Raw genomic sequence first — 20,112 nt, 5'->3', positions numbered from 1 at the left:
TGTTAACTGCAAAGCATGGCATTCTTGGAGATTATAAGAAGTCTATATAGCATTATGCGGTAAAAAAGTGATAGTACTTTGCCTTCAATTCTTATCCAAATACAGCCCACCAAGTCGCTCCTTACTGGGTATTAGGCTTGAGAATAATGTTGTCAATGAGACGCACTACAGGACCGTCGTTATGACCAAGGTCCTCGTCAGGCTGCGGCTCCTCCACCGGCAGCATCTTCACAGCACCGCTCAGTATACCGCCCTTTGTCGGCACAACAGTGTCTATCTCCTGCATGGTGTCCGGGTCCGCCAGCGAGATGTAGTCCACCTCAAACAGGACCCTATCCTTGGGCGCCAACTTCGACTGCTCCGCCAGGACGTCAGTCGTAACCTGATTCGCGGCGCCGAGGATCGTCTCCCGGTCTAGCGCGCCGCCCTGCTGGTACTTTTCTTCCGCCGCTTTCAGCGCGCGGTTCAGCACCGTCGCGACCTTGCGTCTGCGCTCGCCGAGGTAGACGTTCCGCGAGCTCAGAGCCAGGCCGTCGTCCGCGCGCGTCGTCTCGCCGATGACGACGTCCATGGGGAGCATGAAGTCTTCTACCATGCGGCGGATGACGACGGTTTGTTGTACGTCCTTTTGGCCAAAGTATACGCGCTCCGGCTGGACAATGTTGAACAGCTTCATGCACACCGTCGCGACGCCCCGGAAGAAGGTAGGTCTGCTCGCGCCTTCCAAGACCTCGCCCACAGGCGTAATCGTCACGAAGCTGCCTTTGCTGCTGACCTCTTGCCCCGGGAATCCAGAGGGATACATCTCCCCCGTCGTCGGCGCAAACACGGCGCTCACGCGGCCGAGCATATCCCCGTCGCCGGCCAACTCGCGGTCCAGGTTCCGTAGGATCTCGCTGTCGCGCGCCCAGGTTACGGGATAGGACGCCAGGTCCTCCGCGATGCCGAACTGGGCCGGGTTGACGTAGATGGAGACGACGACGTGGTGGTTCTCGCGGGCGGCGGCGCGGATGAGGGAGAGGTGGCCCTCGTGGAGTGCGCCCATTGTCGGGACCAGGCCGACGGAACGGTAGTTTAGGACGTGGGGGCGGCGCCAGTGGCGGAGGGCGGAGACGGTGCGGAGGACGCGGATTGGACTTGAGGGGAGGGTTTCGGGACCGCGTGACGGGTGGGAGGAGGAGGAGCATGCTGTTCGAAGCTGTTGCTGGGTGAGGGCTGTAGCGGCGCCGGGATGGGTCGTGCTTGCGCCCGCGGCGCGGAGGGTGCGGGCGAGCATTTTGGGTGGTTTTAGATTGTGATAAATGATGGGAAATGAGAGATGAATTGGATTAGGGAGGAAGAAAGGGGATCGCGGCCATTGTGGAGGCGCAATGGCTTTGTAGAGTCATCCAAAGCTGTGATGGTTTCTGCGGCGGATTTTTGGGGACGACAGGAGGTTTGGTGGAGATGGAGGCGGCGGTCTCGGTGTTATCGGTGAGCTCGGTGAGTGAAGGGGGAGCTTGGGGAGCTTGTGTGGGTCTTCACACGTGATCAGATGACATAAGCGGTCTTGAGGACAGTGTGTGGGTTGTATCCGCCGAGAACCTTGATGGTTTCCGTGTGGGAGTTTCCGGGTCCACAGACCGAAGGCCTCACCGAGATGGAAGCCGAGCTTAATCGAGGTGAAGCCTCGGTGTGTACCCGCGTCGGGGAACTCGCAGCGGATATCCACTGAATAACCTCTCCAAACTTCCCGCTGTCACGGCCCTCCTCCCTGGTCTCCCATGCTCTCACCCTCCCATTTCCCCATCATCTCCTGTATCCCTTCTTTCCCATCTTTTCTATTATCAGCCGGCAATACCAAGGGTCGCACGAATGGTCCTTTGGTTAAAAGAAAGAAAACCAATCTGCAATGCCACACGAAGATAAATAGCCAGGTCAGTGCCTCGTACAACATGACACCAGAGAACTCTCGTACAACACGAGCATGTGAGATACCCGTCGACCTTTTACTTCTTCGATTTTGGCTCGATTTACTCTGTCCCGCGATCTAATGCCCATGAAATCGGCGCTACTCTGGTTAGGTTATGTCGCCTCCCCTTCCAAGCCTCACACTCACTTCCACTTCCACTTTCACTTTCGCTTTTACTCTCACTCCCATTTTCGATTTAACTTTCCGTATTCCTTCTTCTTTCTCCAGATTTTTCGAAAGTGATCAAAAAACTTCGGCTCCGTAAACTTCCCTACTTCATTTCTCCAGGCCTTGATACCGATTTGTCAAATCTCCTGTTTCACGCCTGGAGACATTTTCTTGGCATCTCGGCTCAGATGTAGCAGATTTCTCTCTCTGCCTTGCGCCTTTGTTTTTCTCCCCCTCCCCCTCCCTCCCCATTCTGCAAAGAGGACTGCTATGCGCTAGTACCGGGTAACTTCAGACGAAAAAACAGACGCAGGAGATCGAGGCTCGGCTTGCTGCAGGTTGGGGCTGCGGCGGGTGGAGGGGGAGGGGAGCCCAATCTCCCGGCCGATTAAACCCTGAATGTCACACAACATCCGTGGACTCGATGATGATGGCGTAGAGCAAATGGCTGAAATGCTTGGTGATTTGCCAAGTCCACCGTCCACAACGTGAGCGTACGTGTACAGACAAGTTGCAGGAAGGCCAAGAGTGCCACAAAAGTGACAAGACGACTCGAGATGCAGCATCTGGGCTCATCTCCCACCCCCCGCCAAGGTGTTCCCGATCAGCCTGGGCGTCGGCTGGAGATGACGAATACAGAGTGACAGGAGTTGAAATATGAAAATCACCAAGAGACTTGGCGGGCTCTTTCTTCTTTGCCACTGCAGTATCATTGTGTCAAGTAGTCGCAAAGGCCCCACGAACCCCCCCGCCCGGAGCTGGGACGTCCGTCACAGCTAACATAACCCTTGACAGTTACGGTAAGGTAGGACTGGGCGTTGGGAGCCTCTGCCCCAGGAATGCCTACCCGCGAAGGGGCAAGGCAAAAACTTCCCGAGAAGCTTATCCCTTCCCGCTTGAGAAATATGAGCCTCCCTGGTTTCTCGTTCCGGAACAGAGGGTCCCCTCCCCTTGGGCTGGTTAGCAACCTCCTTTGAGGTTGTGGGGGACCGGCGGCGGCGGCGGGATGCAAGGCGAGGCATGACGAAGGGGGAGGTATGGATACACTGCACTTTCATCGCAACAAAGTCCTGTTCAAGCTGGGGAGAGAATTGTGATCACGGATGGGTGGGCAGAGTGGCACAAAGCTGGCTGCTGATGCTGCTGCTGTTCCTCCACATACTCGCTTTCCACGGCCGGAAAAGCAAGAGGCTTCACAACATTGTGTTCCCGAGCCGCTGAGCGAGTTCAAGATAATGTGGTGCTTGCATCGACCTTTCCAACAGCGCGCACCCGCATTCGCTTTCGAATCCTGTCATTGTTCCGACCCGGGCACTATCGGATGAAGGCTCGCTTCTGGCTGCTTCTGCTGCTACTATTGCTACAAAATTCACTCGGGAGCCAGAAACCTAGAATACATCATGCAGCATTTCTGGCATTTTTTCTGTGCCTTGCCCGCTCGGCTTACATTACGGACGGAAAACAAAGAACAAAAGGCTATCATAACCATCACCCTATTCGGACAGGGCTTCTCTGGCGAATTTGTTTCACTTTGGTTCTTCTGGTGGGCAAGTTTCGTAACCCGCCGCTCGGGGTCGGGGAGGGGTGCGCTTGGCAGAATACAGCAACATTGATTCTCTTGGCATTTTATGTGCAAGCAGCAATATTGGCTCTTGGACGGTAACGCAGTGCTCGGCAAACCGAACAGCCGGCGGGAGAAGGCGGGGAGAGAAGGGGGACTATGAGCGTCCCATGGCCCGGTGGTAACTTTGACAGAAAAGTCCCAGAGAGAAGGGCAGCGGCGAGAGGTCGGACGAAAATACTGCGAGGAGAGGGTCAAGACGCTTCGGAGCTTCGAGTTGACACACCTTAATTCTACGCTCTTGGGCTCTGGAGACGACCAAAAAACTCAGAAGGGCAACGAGACCCGATGGGAAAGGCAACCTAACTCTGAACTGTGCTCTGAATTGTGTTTATTCTGGGAGAGAGAGGGATGGCAGCCTGTAGTTGGGACACTTTGGGCGTGGCGTAAAGACCAAACGAAACATGGGCAAAAGCTTCCCCGAATGGCCCCCTCAAGGAACGAACCTTGCTTGCTTCAGCCTATATTCGCAACCACTGACACTGTTAAGGTGAGGTGGGCGAATACGGCTGTAGGGTTTCCATGCTATTGAGCCGACTGCATACACCGACAAACTGGGTTAATAGCTGGGGAGGTGTCGCGAGACACTTTTCCCACTTCGGCTCTACTCGCCCCCTCCAACAACTGTGACATGAGCAACGACTCGCTTCATTCGGCTGATGCTTTTCAATCTCGCTCGGTCTTGCTAATTCTGTTCGACAACCCTGTTGAGGCTCTGGCTATAGTTACCAGCATAATAAGTCTGGTATACCATACGGCTTTCCTAGCCAATTACGTAGTTTTTCATCGACTGTCGTCTTTCTGTTTTGGCGCGCGGCCGGCACCGCCTATGGGATCGACGTACCCGGGGCAAGGGAGAATTGAGGTTGCGCCGGGGCATGGCGATCAAACCGTCCCGAGCGGCCTGGAGCAAAACAACTCGGCCGGCGGCGGCGGGGAGGGAATGGAATGTTGGGGTGGTCCACTGAGTTACTGGAAGTGGACGGGCAGGCAGGCATCCTTGAAGGGAAGAGAGATAGAACATGAGATAATCGGGAGCATCTGGCATGATGGTGGACGTCAAAACAAACCTGGGCGAGAATACGACGTTCCGCGACTAACATACGCCAGCTGCTGGCGAAGGCCGCGAATCACCCTTCTCGAGTCCCCACACTCACTACGCAGCAATGGAAACAGAAACCGCAACAAGAAGCGGTGCTGGACCTCTAGGCTCTGCTGAGAATCAGGCGGAAGCATCATCAAGCGGATGCAACTGCAACTCGTCCCGTAAAACGATGCCAATCATGCCAGGGCCCAGGGGCTAAGAGGGTTATAGTTGCTATTGCGCGGCCCTGACGATGAATGATGACCATTACCTGTGGAGTGCGCGCGCGCCGAGAGAACTGTCATAGTCAAACAAGGGCTCATGATGGGTCAATAATTCCAAAAGAATCCACGGCCAAGCCTTCTTTTGCCTGGTTTGGCGGTTGGCCTTGAGGGACGATGATACAAAGACGCCATAATACTGCGTACGCACTGACGATGGCCACATTGGAATTTCTGGGCAGAGTTGCCAATGGATGGTCTCGGCATTCTGGGAAGCAAGAGAAGCCGAAGCAGTCCTGTAACAGTGACAGAGAAGCTCGAGAGAAACACGGACGGACGGGGGCCCTGTTCGAGCTCAGGAGTTATCCCTGAGCTCGAGAGAGAAAACCATTCGTCTTTCGCAGTCGGAGAATATTCGACTTCTCCAACGGGGAATTAGGATGACGAGCTTCCGAATGATTTGAAGATGGAAAAGAAGCGAGGAAACATCAAAAAGGAAGCATTTGGGACGGAACAACCTGTAGATGACAGGGTCCAAGTCACTTCACCATCAGGATTTAGGTAGGTACCGGAAAATGGTGTGGGAAGCTGGCTGTGCTCTTTGGCTGAGGCGCGCTGTTCCAGCCCTTCGACCATGATTCTAGCGGCACCTGGAACCCCGGAAAGGCGGATCTGCAACACCAATCCCGCGCAAGGTACGGGCATGTGGGAGTGGGAAGTGCATGAGGGAGATGAGCGAGGATGATTGGGTGAAGGAGCCGTGTGCTGTGGCTGTGTGTGTGCGCTTCTGCTACATGGTCCGAGAGACGCGGGTCTCGGAACAAGGATCGCGAGTTGATCTGGTCTTGATCCTCGTCATTCCTCAGTAGCATCTACTGTTTGATGTCGACTGTGTAGGTTATGGATAACTTTGGCTGAGTGGTTGTCGCTTTGAGTGTGCAACATTGGTAGGTCTTGGAGAAACTGCATGGTCATTAGTATACGGGATAGGAGACAAGGAGCCGATCTTGCGCTAGATTTCTATCTCGTCTCTCGTCTTCATCGGCCCGGCATAGTCTCTCTCTTTCAGCTGGCCAGCAACTCGATCAGGAGTTTAGAACGGATAACCGGCGCCGAAAGGCGGATATCCCGAGCTCAGGCCAGGTTAGATGATGGAGCACGTCGGACCACGGCCTTGTTGCTTAAGAGAAGTCTCCTTTCTTCGACTCTTTCTCAGTAGATGTTTCTTCTCTGACAATCACTCGCACAACGACACACACACGACGTCAACACCTGCTCAATCCCAGCTCTCTATAGCCAACGTGATCGTCACTATCAAAACAGGTACGGACCTCTGAACCACAGACTTCCTGTGGCTGTCACCATCGGCAAACGCTTCTTCCATCTTAAAAAGTGGAACCAAGGGACCGCTCCAGTTTTAGAAGATCACACACAGAAAGTGCTAAATCAAGCGAGAGGAGGGACGTTTGGTTACGTTGTGGAAGGTGTGCTGAGATCGAGACACGCCCGTGTGGTGCGTCCATCACACACGTCCTACGCGGCTGTCTCTCTCTCTCGCCCTCTCTTTTCCTGTTCCTCGACAGTCTGTTAGGTTGGTAGTCTGCCCAGCTCACTTCTCTCCTCTCTGCATCTGGGGACACACCCACAGGTCATCCATCCTCGCTCGCACCGCCCTCCTTCGCCTCAAGTTGTCACTGTGTCGCTGAATCTCGCACTCTTTCAACTGTATCTTCTCCCCTTCTCTTACGGGGTGGGTGACATAATCATTTGCCGCTCTATCCGTATGTACCCCAGCTCTTTTTCTCCGACTCTTCTTAATGTGCTTTCTTTTAAGAGTGTTCTCTGATGAACACATAGAAGATACAACTAACAGCAGAAATAGAGAGTAAAAAATGATAAGCAGACAGTAAGGAAGTATTGTAACCTTTGATTGACCGGCATCCAATTTCTTCACCCGCTTGCCTTCCCAGGCTCTCATCCCTCCCTCCATTCATAAATCTTCAGTCTCAGCCTCCCCGCCTTTACGCCCACACTCTCATGTATGATGTATGTACCTGCCTCTCGGGCATGGGTAGGTGATTTGTTTTCTTGCTTCTCTACCTTATCCACGCCCCCGTTCCAGTAAAATCCGTACCTGATGTGAAAGGGAAAGAGAGGGGGAAGAGTTCTGGACTCACTCAATTCCGACGTCCATCCATTGTCCATCCATCGGTCACTGACCGACTCCCTTCTCTGCCCACTGTGACTGTGCCTGTATGTATCTGGTTCCCGGCCTGCCCACTCCCCGAGAACCGGCGTCAGTCAATCTCTCTTCGGCTTCGACTACCCACTCTGTCTGCCCTACTACCTAAACATAGCATAGCCGGCCTGTCAACGCTCTTCTCCCCCAGCATCTTTATTCCTTTTTGCCCAATATCCTTTTAACCCAAGACTTTCTGCCTTCCCACCCCTCGACTTGAGACTAGACGGAACAAATCTCAATACACAGCCAAGAACCGTTGAGGTTTTGAGGCCAAGAAGGATCACACACGTAGTCTTGACCAAGACTTTTCCTCTACCACCAAGTTTGCGCCATCTGCGACAAATCAGCGTACTCGCGGCTTTTCGCGACGTTTCCCCATCCCAAGACTTTGTCGTCTTGGCTAGAACACTCCCTCACAACCATAACCCAGGGAGGGAACAAGACCCCCAAGGGCCATACCCCCAAGGGCCATACCCCCCTGTCTCCTGGCTGGCTCCTGGAGTCCTGGCACCCCCGATCCCGACCTAAGGTCCCCTCTCAGTTGGGAAACCCATCCCGCTTGATCCCGCTCCTTTGCCGAGAGATTTCAACTCTCGACACTGCCTACCTTACCTGTCTCCATCCTCCGCCGCCCAGGTTCTCATGTCGTTGTCGTTCTTGTTCGCATTTCTTCGGCCTCGTTGTCCTGCCCTCTGATGGGAATCATCAGCGACATTGCATCGCGATACAAGTCTTTCCTCCACCCTTGACTATCTTGAAGCAGATACACCCAAGGCCGGATAGGACCGGGGAGATCGCAGCATCGGAGACAAGACGACACCACACCGGCAAAAGAGGAACGAGAACTCTGTTGCACTCACTGCCCACTCGTCCAAGTCTCTCCAACACCCACGCACTGCCTACTCGGTACAGCGCCTCGCCCCAGACTGTCCACAGTCCGCCCACCCATCGCCCGGGATTCCTGCATATGTAAACGACCTAGCGGGCACGAGAACAGACCAAGTCTCACGCTTCCCTCCACCTGTACCGTCCACACACACACACACACTCGCTCGCACTCACTCACACACACTATCCACACCTTACCACACACCGTAAGGTATTACCCAACGTAACGCCCTGGCCTGAAAGAGACGGAGCACAGAGCACACACACAGCACACACACACACTCACAGCACAGAGAGTGAGTGAGAGAGACAGGGAAAAGGGGACCACTCTTCACACTTCACCATCTTTTACGCTAGTCAAGTCAATCCCGTTCCATCCCAGGAGGCGACTAGCAGCTTGTGACTTTTACATCTCGACTTTTCACTCTCACAAACCGCACTCCATTCTCCGCTTTCTCTCTCTCACACACACACTACACACTCACAACTCAACTTGACGCTCAACTCACTCACCGACACACTCTCACCTCACACCTCACCCCCTTACCCGACGCCTTCAACGCTGCTGCATCGCGCGCACTGCATAGCCGACAACCCGTTCGACTCCGATCGTCGTCTTCGATCTCACCACCACCTACGACCAACAGCGCCCAGTACCGAGATAGCAAACTCGATAACCGCAGACTCCTCTCTCCCTTCCCCGCGATAGGCTGCCTCTTCCCAGCAGCCCCCCATTTTCGGCTCCCTACATTTGAGAGAACACTTTGAGAGAGAAGAGAGAGAGAGCCCCCTGCAGCTGCGCGCTCTCACTCACTCACTCACTCACTCACTCCAATCCCCGCAACGCGCCTCCCTTCACTCTCATCGTGAGAGGGCCGATTAATCTCATCTAACGACCGCTCATCAGCGCATTTTCTCTCTCACGACACGAAACATCGACAACGACATCACCAACTTCCAACGACGTCAACCAACGTTTGATGCCCGAGACGACCTCCCAATCGCAACCCAATTCACCACAATCAGGTGTCCCGAGCAATCACTGAAAAGAAACACGCCGCGCATCGCTTTCCTCCCCCCACCGATCCCCATCCGTCTCTACTCGCCAGAGACGGATCTTTCGAGTAGCCCTGGAGGCATACGACGCCTCTGCAGGCGTCCTCGTGCCAGGCTTTGGCCTCGGTTCGGCGGTGCTGAATCCATTTGAGCATCCGCCCCTCGACTTCGTCCACGATCCTTACCACCTAGTAGGAGGCGACAACAACGACGACGACGACGACCAGGTCTCCTCCCTCTCCTTCGGCTTCTCCTCCGACTTTACGCCAGACTTTACCCTCGGCCCCGACGCCGACGCCGCCTCCAACTCGGAATCGGCATCTTCGTATCTCGGGAATCATCACCAACATCACCAGTCAAACTATCTCAACCAGCATCATCATCATCAACAACAGCACTACCAACACAGCGCCGCAGACACCATGAACTTGCCCAGCTCCCACATCCCGCCCCGCCGCAGCGCGAGCATCCACTCCCTCACCCCGTCGCGCGACCTGCTCGTCAAACCCAAATCCCCAGAGAAATCCGCCGCTGCCGCCGCCGCGACCGCCACCAAATCAAAACGAGTGCGGACGGGTTGTCTAACGTGTAGGGAACGGCATCTAAAATGTGACGAAGGGTTACCAGACTGTCTAAATTGTCGGAAAAGCAGTCGAGAATGCAAACGCGGCGTAAGGCTTAATTTTATAGACGTGCAGGTCAAGAAACCGCCGTACATGCCCCCCACTGTGGAGTGGTCAGGTGAGTTGCGAATGCCCTCATTTTCAACGACTGCCCATTTCCGTCGGCCACTCATTCTCTCTGTGCATCAACCATCTTTTATTGAAGAAAGAGGACGAAAAATGGTCACATAGAGTACTTGGACCCCCATGCTAACGAACCTACAGTCCAATTCCAAGATGAATCGAGGCTCATCGCCTCAGAGTATGTCGGAGGCCTCGGCCGGTACGCTCATCTTGATAAAAAGGCCGCCGTCGCCCCTCCGCCACGGCATCTAGGCCATCTAGAGCCGACCCTCCGGCACCAATCCCACCTCCTCCCACACGCAAGAGCAAGCGGCCCAGACGCCTCCGTCTCACCGAGAACTCACCTCCTCCACCACCCACCACCACCGCCGCCGCCGCCCCCGGCGTACAGCCACCACCCGTACTATCGCGAACCCCCTCCCCCGCGAGCAGGAGTCGGGGGAGGACCCATCGAGTCATCATCATCATCAGCCTACCCGCGCCGCGAGAGCGAATCCGCCTACCTCACGCCCCAAAACTCGGCTCACCCGGCGCAGGCGGCATCTCACCACCCCTACAGCCTCCACGATCACTTCGCCTCGTACCGCGACACCGGCGCCGGTGGCATCCCCAACAGTCGCGCCCACGGCCACCACCGCGACAGCGACGCCTCGAGCGCGGCCTCCATCGTCCCGCAACCTACCGCCCCGCCACCAAGCTACCGTAGCAGCGCCGCCGCCGCCGGGAACCCCTTGGCCGTAGACGGCATGATGACCCCCCCACCAAGCGAAAAGGCCACCGCCGGCGAGAGGGAGTACCTCAACTCCCCCGAGGAGATCCTCTACATGCAAGTGTTCGTCGAAGAAGTCGGCGTCTGGATGGACTCGCTCGACAAGGAGAAACACTTCTCCCGCCTGATCCCCTACCACGCCCTCAAATCCCCCATGCTCCTCAACGCCTTCCTCGCCTGCGGCGTCAAGCACTTGACGCTCGTCAACCCGGCCTACGAGGACGATAAAGCCCTCTTCTACTACGACACCGCCACCACGCAGCTCCTCCGCAGCCTGCAGAACCCGGACCGCAACACGGGCGAGTGCGCCACCACGGCCGTCGTCCTCAACGTCTACGAAATCATGTCCGAGAAGCCCGCCCAGCGCATGAACCACATCGCCGGCGCCCGCGCCCTCATCCGCGAGTGTAAGTGGGACGCCCGGTCCTCCGGCATCGGCGCCGCGTGCTTCTGGCTCAACATCGGCATGGAGGTGCTCTCGTGCCTGGCCTTCAACTGGCAGACGTCGTGGGATCCTGATCAGTGGGGTCTGGATATGAATTTCACCAACGAGGGCTGCGGCCCGGCTGGTTCGGCGGCGGCGGCTGCATCGAGGTCCGGTGATGGCTTTGGACAGGAGGAGGTCTGGGTCCATCGGATCCTGTACATTGTGGCCAAGATTGCAAACTTCCGCGCCACGATCCCGCGGTTCCAGGAGCCGAGCCCGCACGACGAGCAGATCCGCCTGGGTAACCGACTCCAGCAGTGGCAGGATCTCAAGAAGCTCTGCGACAAGTGGAACAACACCTGCCCGAGGACGATGCACCCGTTCGGATACCTCTACCCATCGCAAACAAACTCCAAGTCCGCCTTCCCCAACGTCTGGTAAGTCTTCACTGCACTAACAATCTCTCTCTCACTCTCCTCTGTCCGAGCCAGCTGTCATCTAACAACCCTAAAGGCTCATCAAACGCGCCGCCATAATCGGCCGCCTCTTCTACCACACAGCGCAATGCCTCCTCGCCCAAACGAACCCAATGGAACCAGGCCGCGCCTCGGAAGAAATGCGCGCCCTCCAGCTCCACCACGCCCACCAAGTCTGCGGCATCGTAGCCCACACAAAAGACCGCGGCGTCGCCTCCGTCGCGATCCGCTCCCTCGCCATCGCCTCCGCCGTCCTCACCGACCCGCGCGAGCAGGAAGAGGTCCTCGAGATCCTCGACAAGATCCACGCCGAGAGCGGGTGGCGCCTGGGCAGCATCCACGGCGAGCTCAAGAGGGCGTGGGGGTGGCCTTCGCCCGCGCCGTCGCACGCTTCTCTCAGTGGTCCGGCTGGTGGTGCCGGTGCTCCTGGGGACCACCGAGGTTCCGTGGGGAGTTATGGCGGTGGGAGACCGGGCCCGCCGGGGAACCCGCCTGCCATGGCGACGTCGAGCGCGCCGTCGGCGTCGAGCGCTGCTGCTTCTGCGCCGATGAAGGCCCTCGTGAACCCGCTCTCGTACGCCGACTTTAGTTTGCCGAATGCCCCCTACAAAGACTGGTGGAAGCCGCCGAATCGCCATGATTCGTACAGCTACCAGGGTTTCCCATGATGACCTTTTCTTTCGCTTCTTTTTTACTCGTCTTTCTTCCAAGTTGGCTTGTCTTTTTTTCCATTTCTTATCTTACTACTTTGTTCCAACTCGTTCCCTCCTTCCAACGAAACCGTAAGAGAGGGAAAGGACGGATTCATATATATAATATTCTTCAAGAAAACAGGAGGCGGATATCTGCTCTTCAGACGTTTCAACATCGTGGATTACCGAAAACCCAAAAGAGGGCTGGCACTGGTTTGCTAACCCACCCTACCTTACGATTACGACTCCCTTTATCCTCTTTTCTCTTTTATTTGGAACTTCTTCTCTTCTACTGCATCATCTTTTTCATACAAAGGCTACAATTGGGAGAGGAGGGCACCGCGGCTTTACAGGACGGCCGGCAAAGCATTGCGTCAGATAGGACGGGTCCCCGCCCCTGGTTCAGAACAACCATGGGGATATGTTTGGAGAGAATTGCAAATGGACAATGGGATATGTGGGCGTTCCGGCACTTCACACGGAGACAAAGGGGGGAAAGATGGTTTTTATGCTGAGATGCGCTCCAGCACTTTGAAGAGGCTCCAATGGTTGGGAGACCCCAGAATGCTCTGCAAAGGGCACCGATACCATGAGATATTTACTATTATTCTATCTTGGGCACACACTTTTGCTCCTTTGTTTGCTCTTCTTACAGTTCATCATACACAAAGTACTCTAGGGTTAAGGAACTGTCTTTGATCGTTGTCTGCATTATCTGGTATCTTGTTTTATTCGGATGGGAAAGGGGATGTTGGGGTTCTGTCTAACGCGGGAGGGAATCTATCGCAATGCCAATGCTCAAAACGCAAATGTTAAGCGCTCAGTGTCTTGACACCAAGAACTTTCTATGGAAAAAGTTGATTTTCCTTCCCTTTCCAGACTCATCTTCTAATGACGTGCCCAAAATCCATCGACCCATTCGTTCAATCGTCATGAAATCCGTTTGTCCTATTTATCGCCGTTTCTTCGTAAAAATTGCTCAACAAAGAGAAAAGAAGGCAAGAAAACTCAAAGTCTGCGAGGCTTAGCTAGGAATTATGCCAAGCCATGTTCCAAAAGTTTCTTGCTTGCTGAAAGCAGTGCACTAAGCAGAGCCATTGGTGTTGGTGACGACGCTGCCGCTGACGTTCTCCTTCATGAAGGGCTCGTTGTCGACCTCAATGGAAGGGATGGTCATGCCAAACTTCTCGTAGGGGAAGTTCTCGAGAGTGGGCAGGTACTCGGCCCAGCCGTCGTCAATCTCACCGACCTGGTGCATGTCGACCTGGCCGGCCTCGCCAGTGCGGCCAGCGAGGACCTCCTTCTCGCGGCCGGCGTACTCCTTGAGGAGCATCTTGTGAGGGCACCAGATGACACGCATGCCGGCGCGGCGACCAGCCTCAACACCGGGAACAGAGTCCTCGAAGACGAGGCACTCCTCGGGGGTGATGGGCTTCTCGCCCTCGGGAAGAGACTCGTTGATGGTTTTGAGGGCCAGAAGGAAAATGTCGGGGTTGGGCTTGCCGCGGCCGGGAGCAATGCGGGTGTCGTCACCCAGGACACGGCGCTGGGAGGGGAAGACGGAGAAGAGCTCAGTCAGGTGGTCAGACTTGAGCTTGAAGTTCGCCTCGTGGGAGGAGGTAGCCAGGGCAATGTGAACGCGCTGGGCAGTCTTGCCGTCAGCAGTGGCGGGCTTGTGGTCGAAGTAGCGGGTGCGACCGAGGTTCTGAAGGAGCTGGGGGATGCCGGGGAGAGGCTTGGTGGAGGGGAAGATCTGGCGCTGGAGAGCGGACAGCTTCTGGTGGTACTCCTCATGGGTGATAGGGAGCTGAGCCCACTCGTGGAAGATGCGAGTGGCGTCAGGACCAGGGCGGCCCTGAAGCTTGGCCTTGATGTTCCAGGGAAGGAGAGGGCGGCCGTACTGCTCGAGGACGATGTTAATGCAGGCGGTGTAGAGGTCTTCGGTGTCGAGGAGGAGGCCGTCCATGTCGAACAGGCAGGCCCGAACGGGAGGGAAGCTACGTCAAGATCAGTCAATTGGTTCGTTGAGGCTGAAGGAGGAGAGAAGACTTACTCGGTGCGAGGAGCCATTGCGACGGTAGGCAAGTTGCAGAGGCGATGTGATGAATGTCAAGTGCGAAGGTAAGAGAGAGGAAGAGGGGGTAGCAATTGAGTATCCTCGAGACAATTGTCGAAGGAGTAATGGTAGAAGGGGGAGTGGTTGAGGGTGGATGAGGTCTGAAGAAAAAGAAGAATCTCCAGTTGGGGTATCACGAGGAAAGTTTGTGGAGGTGAAGAAAAAGGCGGAGGATTTTTTTTAGCAGCAGCCAAAATAGGCCTTTTGATCCTTTCTCGGAAGGACCTGAGTCAACAAAGTGAATTTTGAGGGACGGAAGGAACAATGGACAGGAAGCCAAAGGTCAAACGGGCAGGGGCGTTCAGGAACAACGGCGGGGTGAAAACGGAAGCGGAAGGCACCGATGGAGGGGTCGCTCAGCTCTTTCCCGAATAAAATGGCGACCAGATGGGGAAGTGGGGTCCCAAGTATCCCCGTACACTGTACCTATACTTTCTTTGTCGTCTTGACACTGTACTCCGTACACCGCAGCAAAAACAACCAACAAGTACTCGAGTCACTGTACCTAATACAAAGGGTATCGACTCTTTATGGAATACTTAGAGCAACGGAAGACATTTGAGTCAAATTCTGTCTTCGCTGTCTTTTCTTCTAATACCGACAGCCTTAATTCTACTGTCGCTCACCTCGGATTCAGGAATAAGTATCTTCTCATAAGAGGTACAGTTCAAGCGACGGCGCATACTGTACTCCCTCATGGTGAATCGATTGGATCCCAGCGAGGCCAGCCGCTGAGAGACCCCTAAAGCGCTGTATCCGCCAGGTACCTTTGGCGAATCGGGTCAGCAAAATGTGGCTTCCACCGTCCGAAAACATGTGAACAGCCTCACCGTCCCACCCCACCAAATCCACGTGGGGACGAGACACCTCAGTGACGACATTCCTGGGGCTGCCTTGCCTGCACCTTTGACTCAGCTTGACATCTACTCTCAACGTCAGACGAGTCTACAACAACTCACTGCTGCCTTCAAGATGGCGTCCAAGGAGACAGAGAAGGAGCCTCAGGGTAAGGGCAAGAACACGTCGGTCAAGGATGAGCCTGAAGAGGTCCAGGAGAAGTTCTCTCCTGAAGAGGAGGCGGTAAGGCAAATTGTTCCCTTACTCTCATTCTATGCATTTCAACCTTCTCGAGTTACAAGCTCTTTAAGTATTCAAATGAGATCACATGAAGCCATGCCTGGCAAGTGCCGAATCCCTCAATCTCATACCACCCCTACGATGAGCTCAAAACACACCTCAATAACCATGAAAAAGCTACTCCAACCTCGATCTCAATCCCCCACATCTAACACAACCCGCAGTCCCTCCTATCCGAATCCAACACCCACAAAACCGAAGCAAACGCCCTCTTCACATCCTCCCAATACACCTCCGCCATCGCAAAATACGACGAGGCCGTCTCTGTCTGCCCAAACTACCTAGACTACGACCTTGCCGTCCTCCGCTCCAACATCTCCGCCTGCCACCTCAAACTCTCCCAATGGAAAGACGCAATCTCCTCCGCCTCCGCCGCGCTCGACTCCCTAGACCGCATCGACAAGGAATCCGCCCTCGAGCAGGAACGCCGCGAGAAGCTCAAGGCCGAAGAGGAAGAGGGCGTGGAAGAGGAGATTGTCAGCTCGGGCGCCAGCGCCGCTGCCCCCGCGCCCGTCACCTCCGCGGAAGATGAAGAGGAAGTTGCGCGTAGGAAGAGGGCGGACGATGTCCTGCGCATTCGAGCGAAAGCTCTCATGCGGAGAGCGAGGGCGCGGAGCGAGGAGGGCGGGTGGCAGAACCTTGCGGGCGCGGAGGAGGATTACAAAGCGCTGGCTAAGATGGGGAACCTCGCGGCTGCGGATCGCAAGATCGTGCAGACGCAGTTGAGGGTGTTGCCGCCGAGGACAAAGGCTGCGCAGGAGGCGGAGACGGCGGAGATGTGGGGGAAGCTCAAGGATGTGAGTTCTGAACATGAAATTCAAGAGATTGCTGTGAAAGTGTTGCGCTTGCTAACGTATGAATGTAGCTGGGCAATGGCATTTTGAAGCCGTTTGGACTGAGTACGGATAACTTCCAGATGGTCAAGGATGAGAAGACGGGAGGGTATTCGATGAACTTCAACCAGGGTCAATGAGCATAGGCGCAGACTACCACAGTTCGTCGGTTTATCTATAAAGAAACAGCATCGTTCCGCGTAGGCATGAGAGAAGCGATGGCATCATAGAAACAAAGGAAGCTCATGAGCATAGCTCATTTAGGCGAATAACCTAATTTCTCGTTCATGTTGCTTTGGGAAAGATGATTACTTATCCTGTGAAAGTTCGCAAAGGGTTGAATTGCTCAACTCTGCAAGTGTGTCTGTCAAAAGCATATCGTTCATCTTCTAATACAATAACAGTAAGCACAAGCCAAAGTGGCTCTTGTTGGTATTAATGCATTAATTCACGTTATTCATAGGGTTGTTTCCCCAAAGTCCTCCATTGTCCCTCTCTTCCTCCCTCCTTCCTTCATTTGACACTTCGTCCGTAATATACCAAAACAATGACCATCTCCCTGGTCCATTAGGTGTAGATACTCTCGGTAATCTGGTTCACCTGGAGCCCCTTCTCCGCCATCTCTGCGTCCCGCAAAAAGTCGAGCGGGAACCAGACGAGGTGACCCTTGATCTGGTCAATCTTTTGCCGCGCGTCCGCCGCCGGCATGAACTGGTCGAAAATGTGGCCCGCCTTGACGCCCTTTGGCGGCAGGTACCTGTCGTAGTCGTCAAAGGTTTTGACTAAAGGGAATGTTAGCTCTGATTTAATACTGCACAATGTGAGAGGGGGAAAACCTACTGTGGTCATCAGGATCGGCGTGGAACAGGTGACGGTACAGATCCGTGTTCCGCGTAGCGTTGCCCGTCCACATCTCCCACAGCTCGTCGTTCATCGGATCCTCGACAAACTTCCATGTCTCGTCGCGGTCCCACGGGTCATTTTCCGCGTGGCCCGGCGGACGCGCGTTGGGGTCCTGCGACCCGTCCAGGTCCTGCGCGGGCAGAAGACCAAGATGCTCGCGCCACAGGTACCGGCGCAGCGACGTCGCGTGCCACCCGGCCTCGTAGGGCTTCCCGTCCATGGTGCTCGGCACGCGCTTCGTGTCCTCCATGACGATGCTGAGCTCGCTGTCGTGGTATCCCAGCTGGCTGCGGTCGTTGAGGTTGCTGGAACCGCAGACGACGATGCGGTCGTCGACGATGAGCAGCTTGGAGTGGATGTAGAGCTCCTCCTGGATCCAGTTGCGGATCTCCGTCTCCGGGTCCTCGTCCTCCCACGGCTCGTCCTCGATGGAGCCGGAGTTGGCCATGGCGTGCTGCGCGACCGAGGTCTTGTTGCTGAGCTGCGCGTCGCCGAGGCTGGCTTCGAAGCGCTGCTTGGCGTCGATGGCATTTTGGGCTTCCGTGGTCTTGCCGCCGCCGACTTGTTCGGCCTTGGCGCCCATGTGCTCGTCGCGCTCCTTCTCGGTGGGGTCGTTGATGCCATGGATTCCCGTGCCCATGACCTCTTCGGCTTGCGCGCGCTGCACCTCGGCGTACTTGACGCCCGTGTCCTTTTCTCTCTTCTCCACGGCGGATGTGCGGTTGAGACGGTCGTATGATCGCAGGTTGAAGAAGAAGATGTGGTTTCTTGGGTCGATGCCCTCCTTCTTGACCTGCTCGAAGATCGAGTGCTCGCCGCGGCAGATTGACTTGTACTGGTAGTCCATGATGGCACGGGTACCGGTGGCTGCATCATCTCGGAGGTCGCCGGCGAAGCCAGGAATGGCGGGGATGAGGACAATGACGCGGAACTTGCGGCCTTCCTTGCCAGCCCTCACGACAGCATCGACAATGGCTCGGCCGATTCGGTTGTGGATCGGTGCCTGCTGGTCGCCGGTGGCGGTGATGAAGAACTGGTTCTCAATGTAGACAAAGTGCTCGGCCTTGCTGATGATCTCACAGTAGGCGTTCTGGATCGAGTGGTCGGTCAGGATACCGCTAGACCAGTCGGCACTGGACCGTACGATCTGGGCGTGCATGGATCCCTTATTCTCCAGGTTCGACAGGCTTTTCTCGTCCAGAGGGTGGGTGAGGTACTCTCCAACAGGATGCTTAGGCCTTTGGACTCCCACAAGATCCTCGTCTTCAGCCAGACGGCCGCGCAGCTGAATCCAGTCGAAGCGGTCATCGCGCTTGTACTTATCTCGCTTTACAAAGTTCCAGCGCAGGACAAAGTGCTCGGCAATGTCGTATACGCAGGGACCGACGACACCCATGGAAACGTCGTGCCAAGGCATGCGCCCGTACTCGGCCTTGCTCAATTCGTTCTGCTTCCAGTCCTGGACGTTTTGGAAATCCATGATTCTGTTGTTGTTGAAGTCCTGTCCGGGCCAGACCTCGTTGTGTACGCCCTCGGGATGCGCGTCGGCGAGAGGGTGGGTGTGGCTATCCCAGCGACCGAAGCACAGATCGAGACCTCCGATGAAGGCCATGGCATAGTCAATGACGATGAACTTTTCATGATGGGCCCAGTAGAATGTCATGTCGGCGCCGTTGGACAAAACATTGTGATCGGGGTGGCGCATAATCTTGATGTTGCCGTAGCCAGGCGAGCCCTCGGGGCACAGAGCCTGTAGGGCATGCTTTGTGTGAGCAGAGTTGCACGTCAGGGCAGCCTCGACTTCGCGGTAGACAATGATGTGAATTTGGACACCGGCCTCTGCACGGCGCTTCAGGACCTGATCCAGCCTCCATTCCTTGTTGTGGTGAGGGGGACGGCGCAGGAAGAGCTCAGGGGACAACCACCAGTCGCAAATGTAAATGGTCTCCTTTGCGGCCTCGAGAGCTTCGGAGACGGCCCAGAAGTAGTCGCGGCCGTCGACGTACCACTTGATCAGGTTGCCGTCGCGCTCCGGGAAGAAGGACTTGAAGCGGTGCTCCTCTCCAATCTTTGTCCGCTTGTCGTCGGTGGCCTTTTCGTGCTCCTCGTCGTGGCGGTGGTTGGCGTTGAACTGGAGCGCGTGTCAGTTGTGCTGGTCGCTCCAGGCAGCTAGCTTTTCCAGGTGGAATGAGCTTCAATGGGGAGGAGAAGATGGTCTTACAAGGTTGGCAAGCTTGCCAATCTGGTGTTTCTTATGCACAAGATGGACTTTTGCGTCATGGAGATGGGTGCCCTCTAGCTTGTCCTCCAGCTCCCGGAATGGCTTCTTCAACTTATCCATGAAACCGCCGCCGCTCCCGCTTTCTTCCTTCTTGTGGCCATGGTCGCTTGTGGTCATGAGCCCCATGATTACGGTTTGTTGCCCTGGGCGCTGAATGAAGGGTATGTTCGAATGGAAGAATTGCGCAAGCTCTGAATGTCGGTATCTCTAGATCATGAAGTCGTGGAGAACGGAACGGATAGTTGAAGTTGAAGTTAATGGGTGTGGCTGGTGTGGAGGGGTATCATAGGATGCGCGGGGTACACTGAATGGCGGGGTGAACAAGTTGAAGCATTCCAGCCCAAGTATGCAGCACTCGGATGGGGAAAGGTCAGTGGAAAGTGTTTAAGCTTCGTGTAGCTTGGACTTGTAGGTGTGGGAATAGGTTCAGGAGGAGGGAGAAGAGAAGACGAGACGGAGGAAGAGAAGGAGGAGAATGGCAATGGAGGGACGGCGCGTGGG

At 55.5% G+C, this 20,112-nt stretch overlaps 5 protein-coding genes across 5 annotated transcripts; 2 read left to right on the top strand and 3 right to left on the bottom strand.

Moving 5' to 3' along the window:
- Window positions 1-121: 121 nt before the first annotated feature.
- CPAR01_11292 (pantoate-beta-alanine ligase) lies at window positions 122-1,276 on the bottom strand (the record flags this gene model as incomplete). Its single annotated transcript, XM_060495551.1, has 1 exon — window positions 122-1,276. One exon carries the CDS (start codon window positions 1,274-1,276, stop codon window positions 122-124), a length of 1,155 nt encoding a protein of 384 aa, XP_060345899.1.
- A 7,879-nt stretch (window positions 1,277-9,155) lies between these two features.
- On the top strand, window positions 9,156-12,317 carry CPAR01_11291 (uncharacterized protein; the record flags this gene model as incomplete). The annotated part of the gene is made up of 5 exons (XM_060495550.1): window positions 9,156-9,201; window positions 9,331-9,819; window positions 9,922-9,972; window positions 10,119-11,610; window positions 11,687-12,317. 5 exons carry the CDS (start codon window positions 9,156-9,158, stop codon window positions 12,315-12,317), a joined length of 2,709 nt encoding a protein of 902 aa, XP_060345898.1.
- A 1,108-nt stretch (window positions 12,318-13,425) lies between these two features.
- Window positions 13,426-14,411, bottom strand: CPAR01_11290 (haloacid dehalogenase-like hydrolase; the record flags this gene model as incomplete). Its single annotated transcript, XM_060495549.1, has 2 exons — window positions 13,426-14,338; window positions 14,395-14,411. 2 exons carry the CDS (start codon window positions 14,409-14,411, stop codon window positions 13,426-13,428), a joined length of 930 nt encoding a protein of 309 aa, XP_060345897.1.
- Window positions 14,412-15,429: 1,018 nt separating this feature from the next.
- Window positions 15,430-16,567, top strand: CPAR01_11289 (uncharacterized protein; the record flags this gene model as incomplete). The annotated part of the gene is made up of 3 exons (XM_060495548.1): window positions 15,430-15,537; window positions 15,759-16,391; window positions 16,460-16,567. The coding sequence occupies 3 exons, from the start codon at window positions 15,430-15,432 to the stop codon at window positions 16,565-16,567; spliced, it is 849 nt and encodes a 282-aa protein (XP_060345896.1).
- Window positions 16,568-16,994: 427 nt separating this feature from the next.
- Window positions 16,995-19,737, bottom strand: CPAR01_11288 (uncharacterized protein; the record flags this gene model as incomplete). Its single annotated transcript, XM_060495547.1, has 3 exons — window positions 16,995-17,209; window positions 17,268-19,461; window positions 19,552-19,737. 3 exons carry the CDS (start codon window positions 19,735-19,737, stop codon window positions 16,995-16,997), a joined length of 2,595 nt encoding a protein of 864 aa, XP_060345895.1.
- Between the last annotated feature and the right edge of the window lie 375 nt (window positions 19,738-20,112).

The sequence above is a fragment of the Colletotrichum paranaense genome (genome assembly GCF_030867605.1).
Source record: "Colletotrichum paranaense strain IMI 384185 chromosome Unknown Scaffold_9.1, whole genome shotgun sequence".
NCBI lineage: Eukaryota > Fungi > Ascomycota > Sordariomycetes > Glomerellales > Glomerellaceae > Colletotrichum > Colletotrichum paranaense.
Note: the sequence above shows the minus strand (reverse complement) of the source record. Positions and strands in the feature narration are given on the sequence as shown.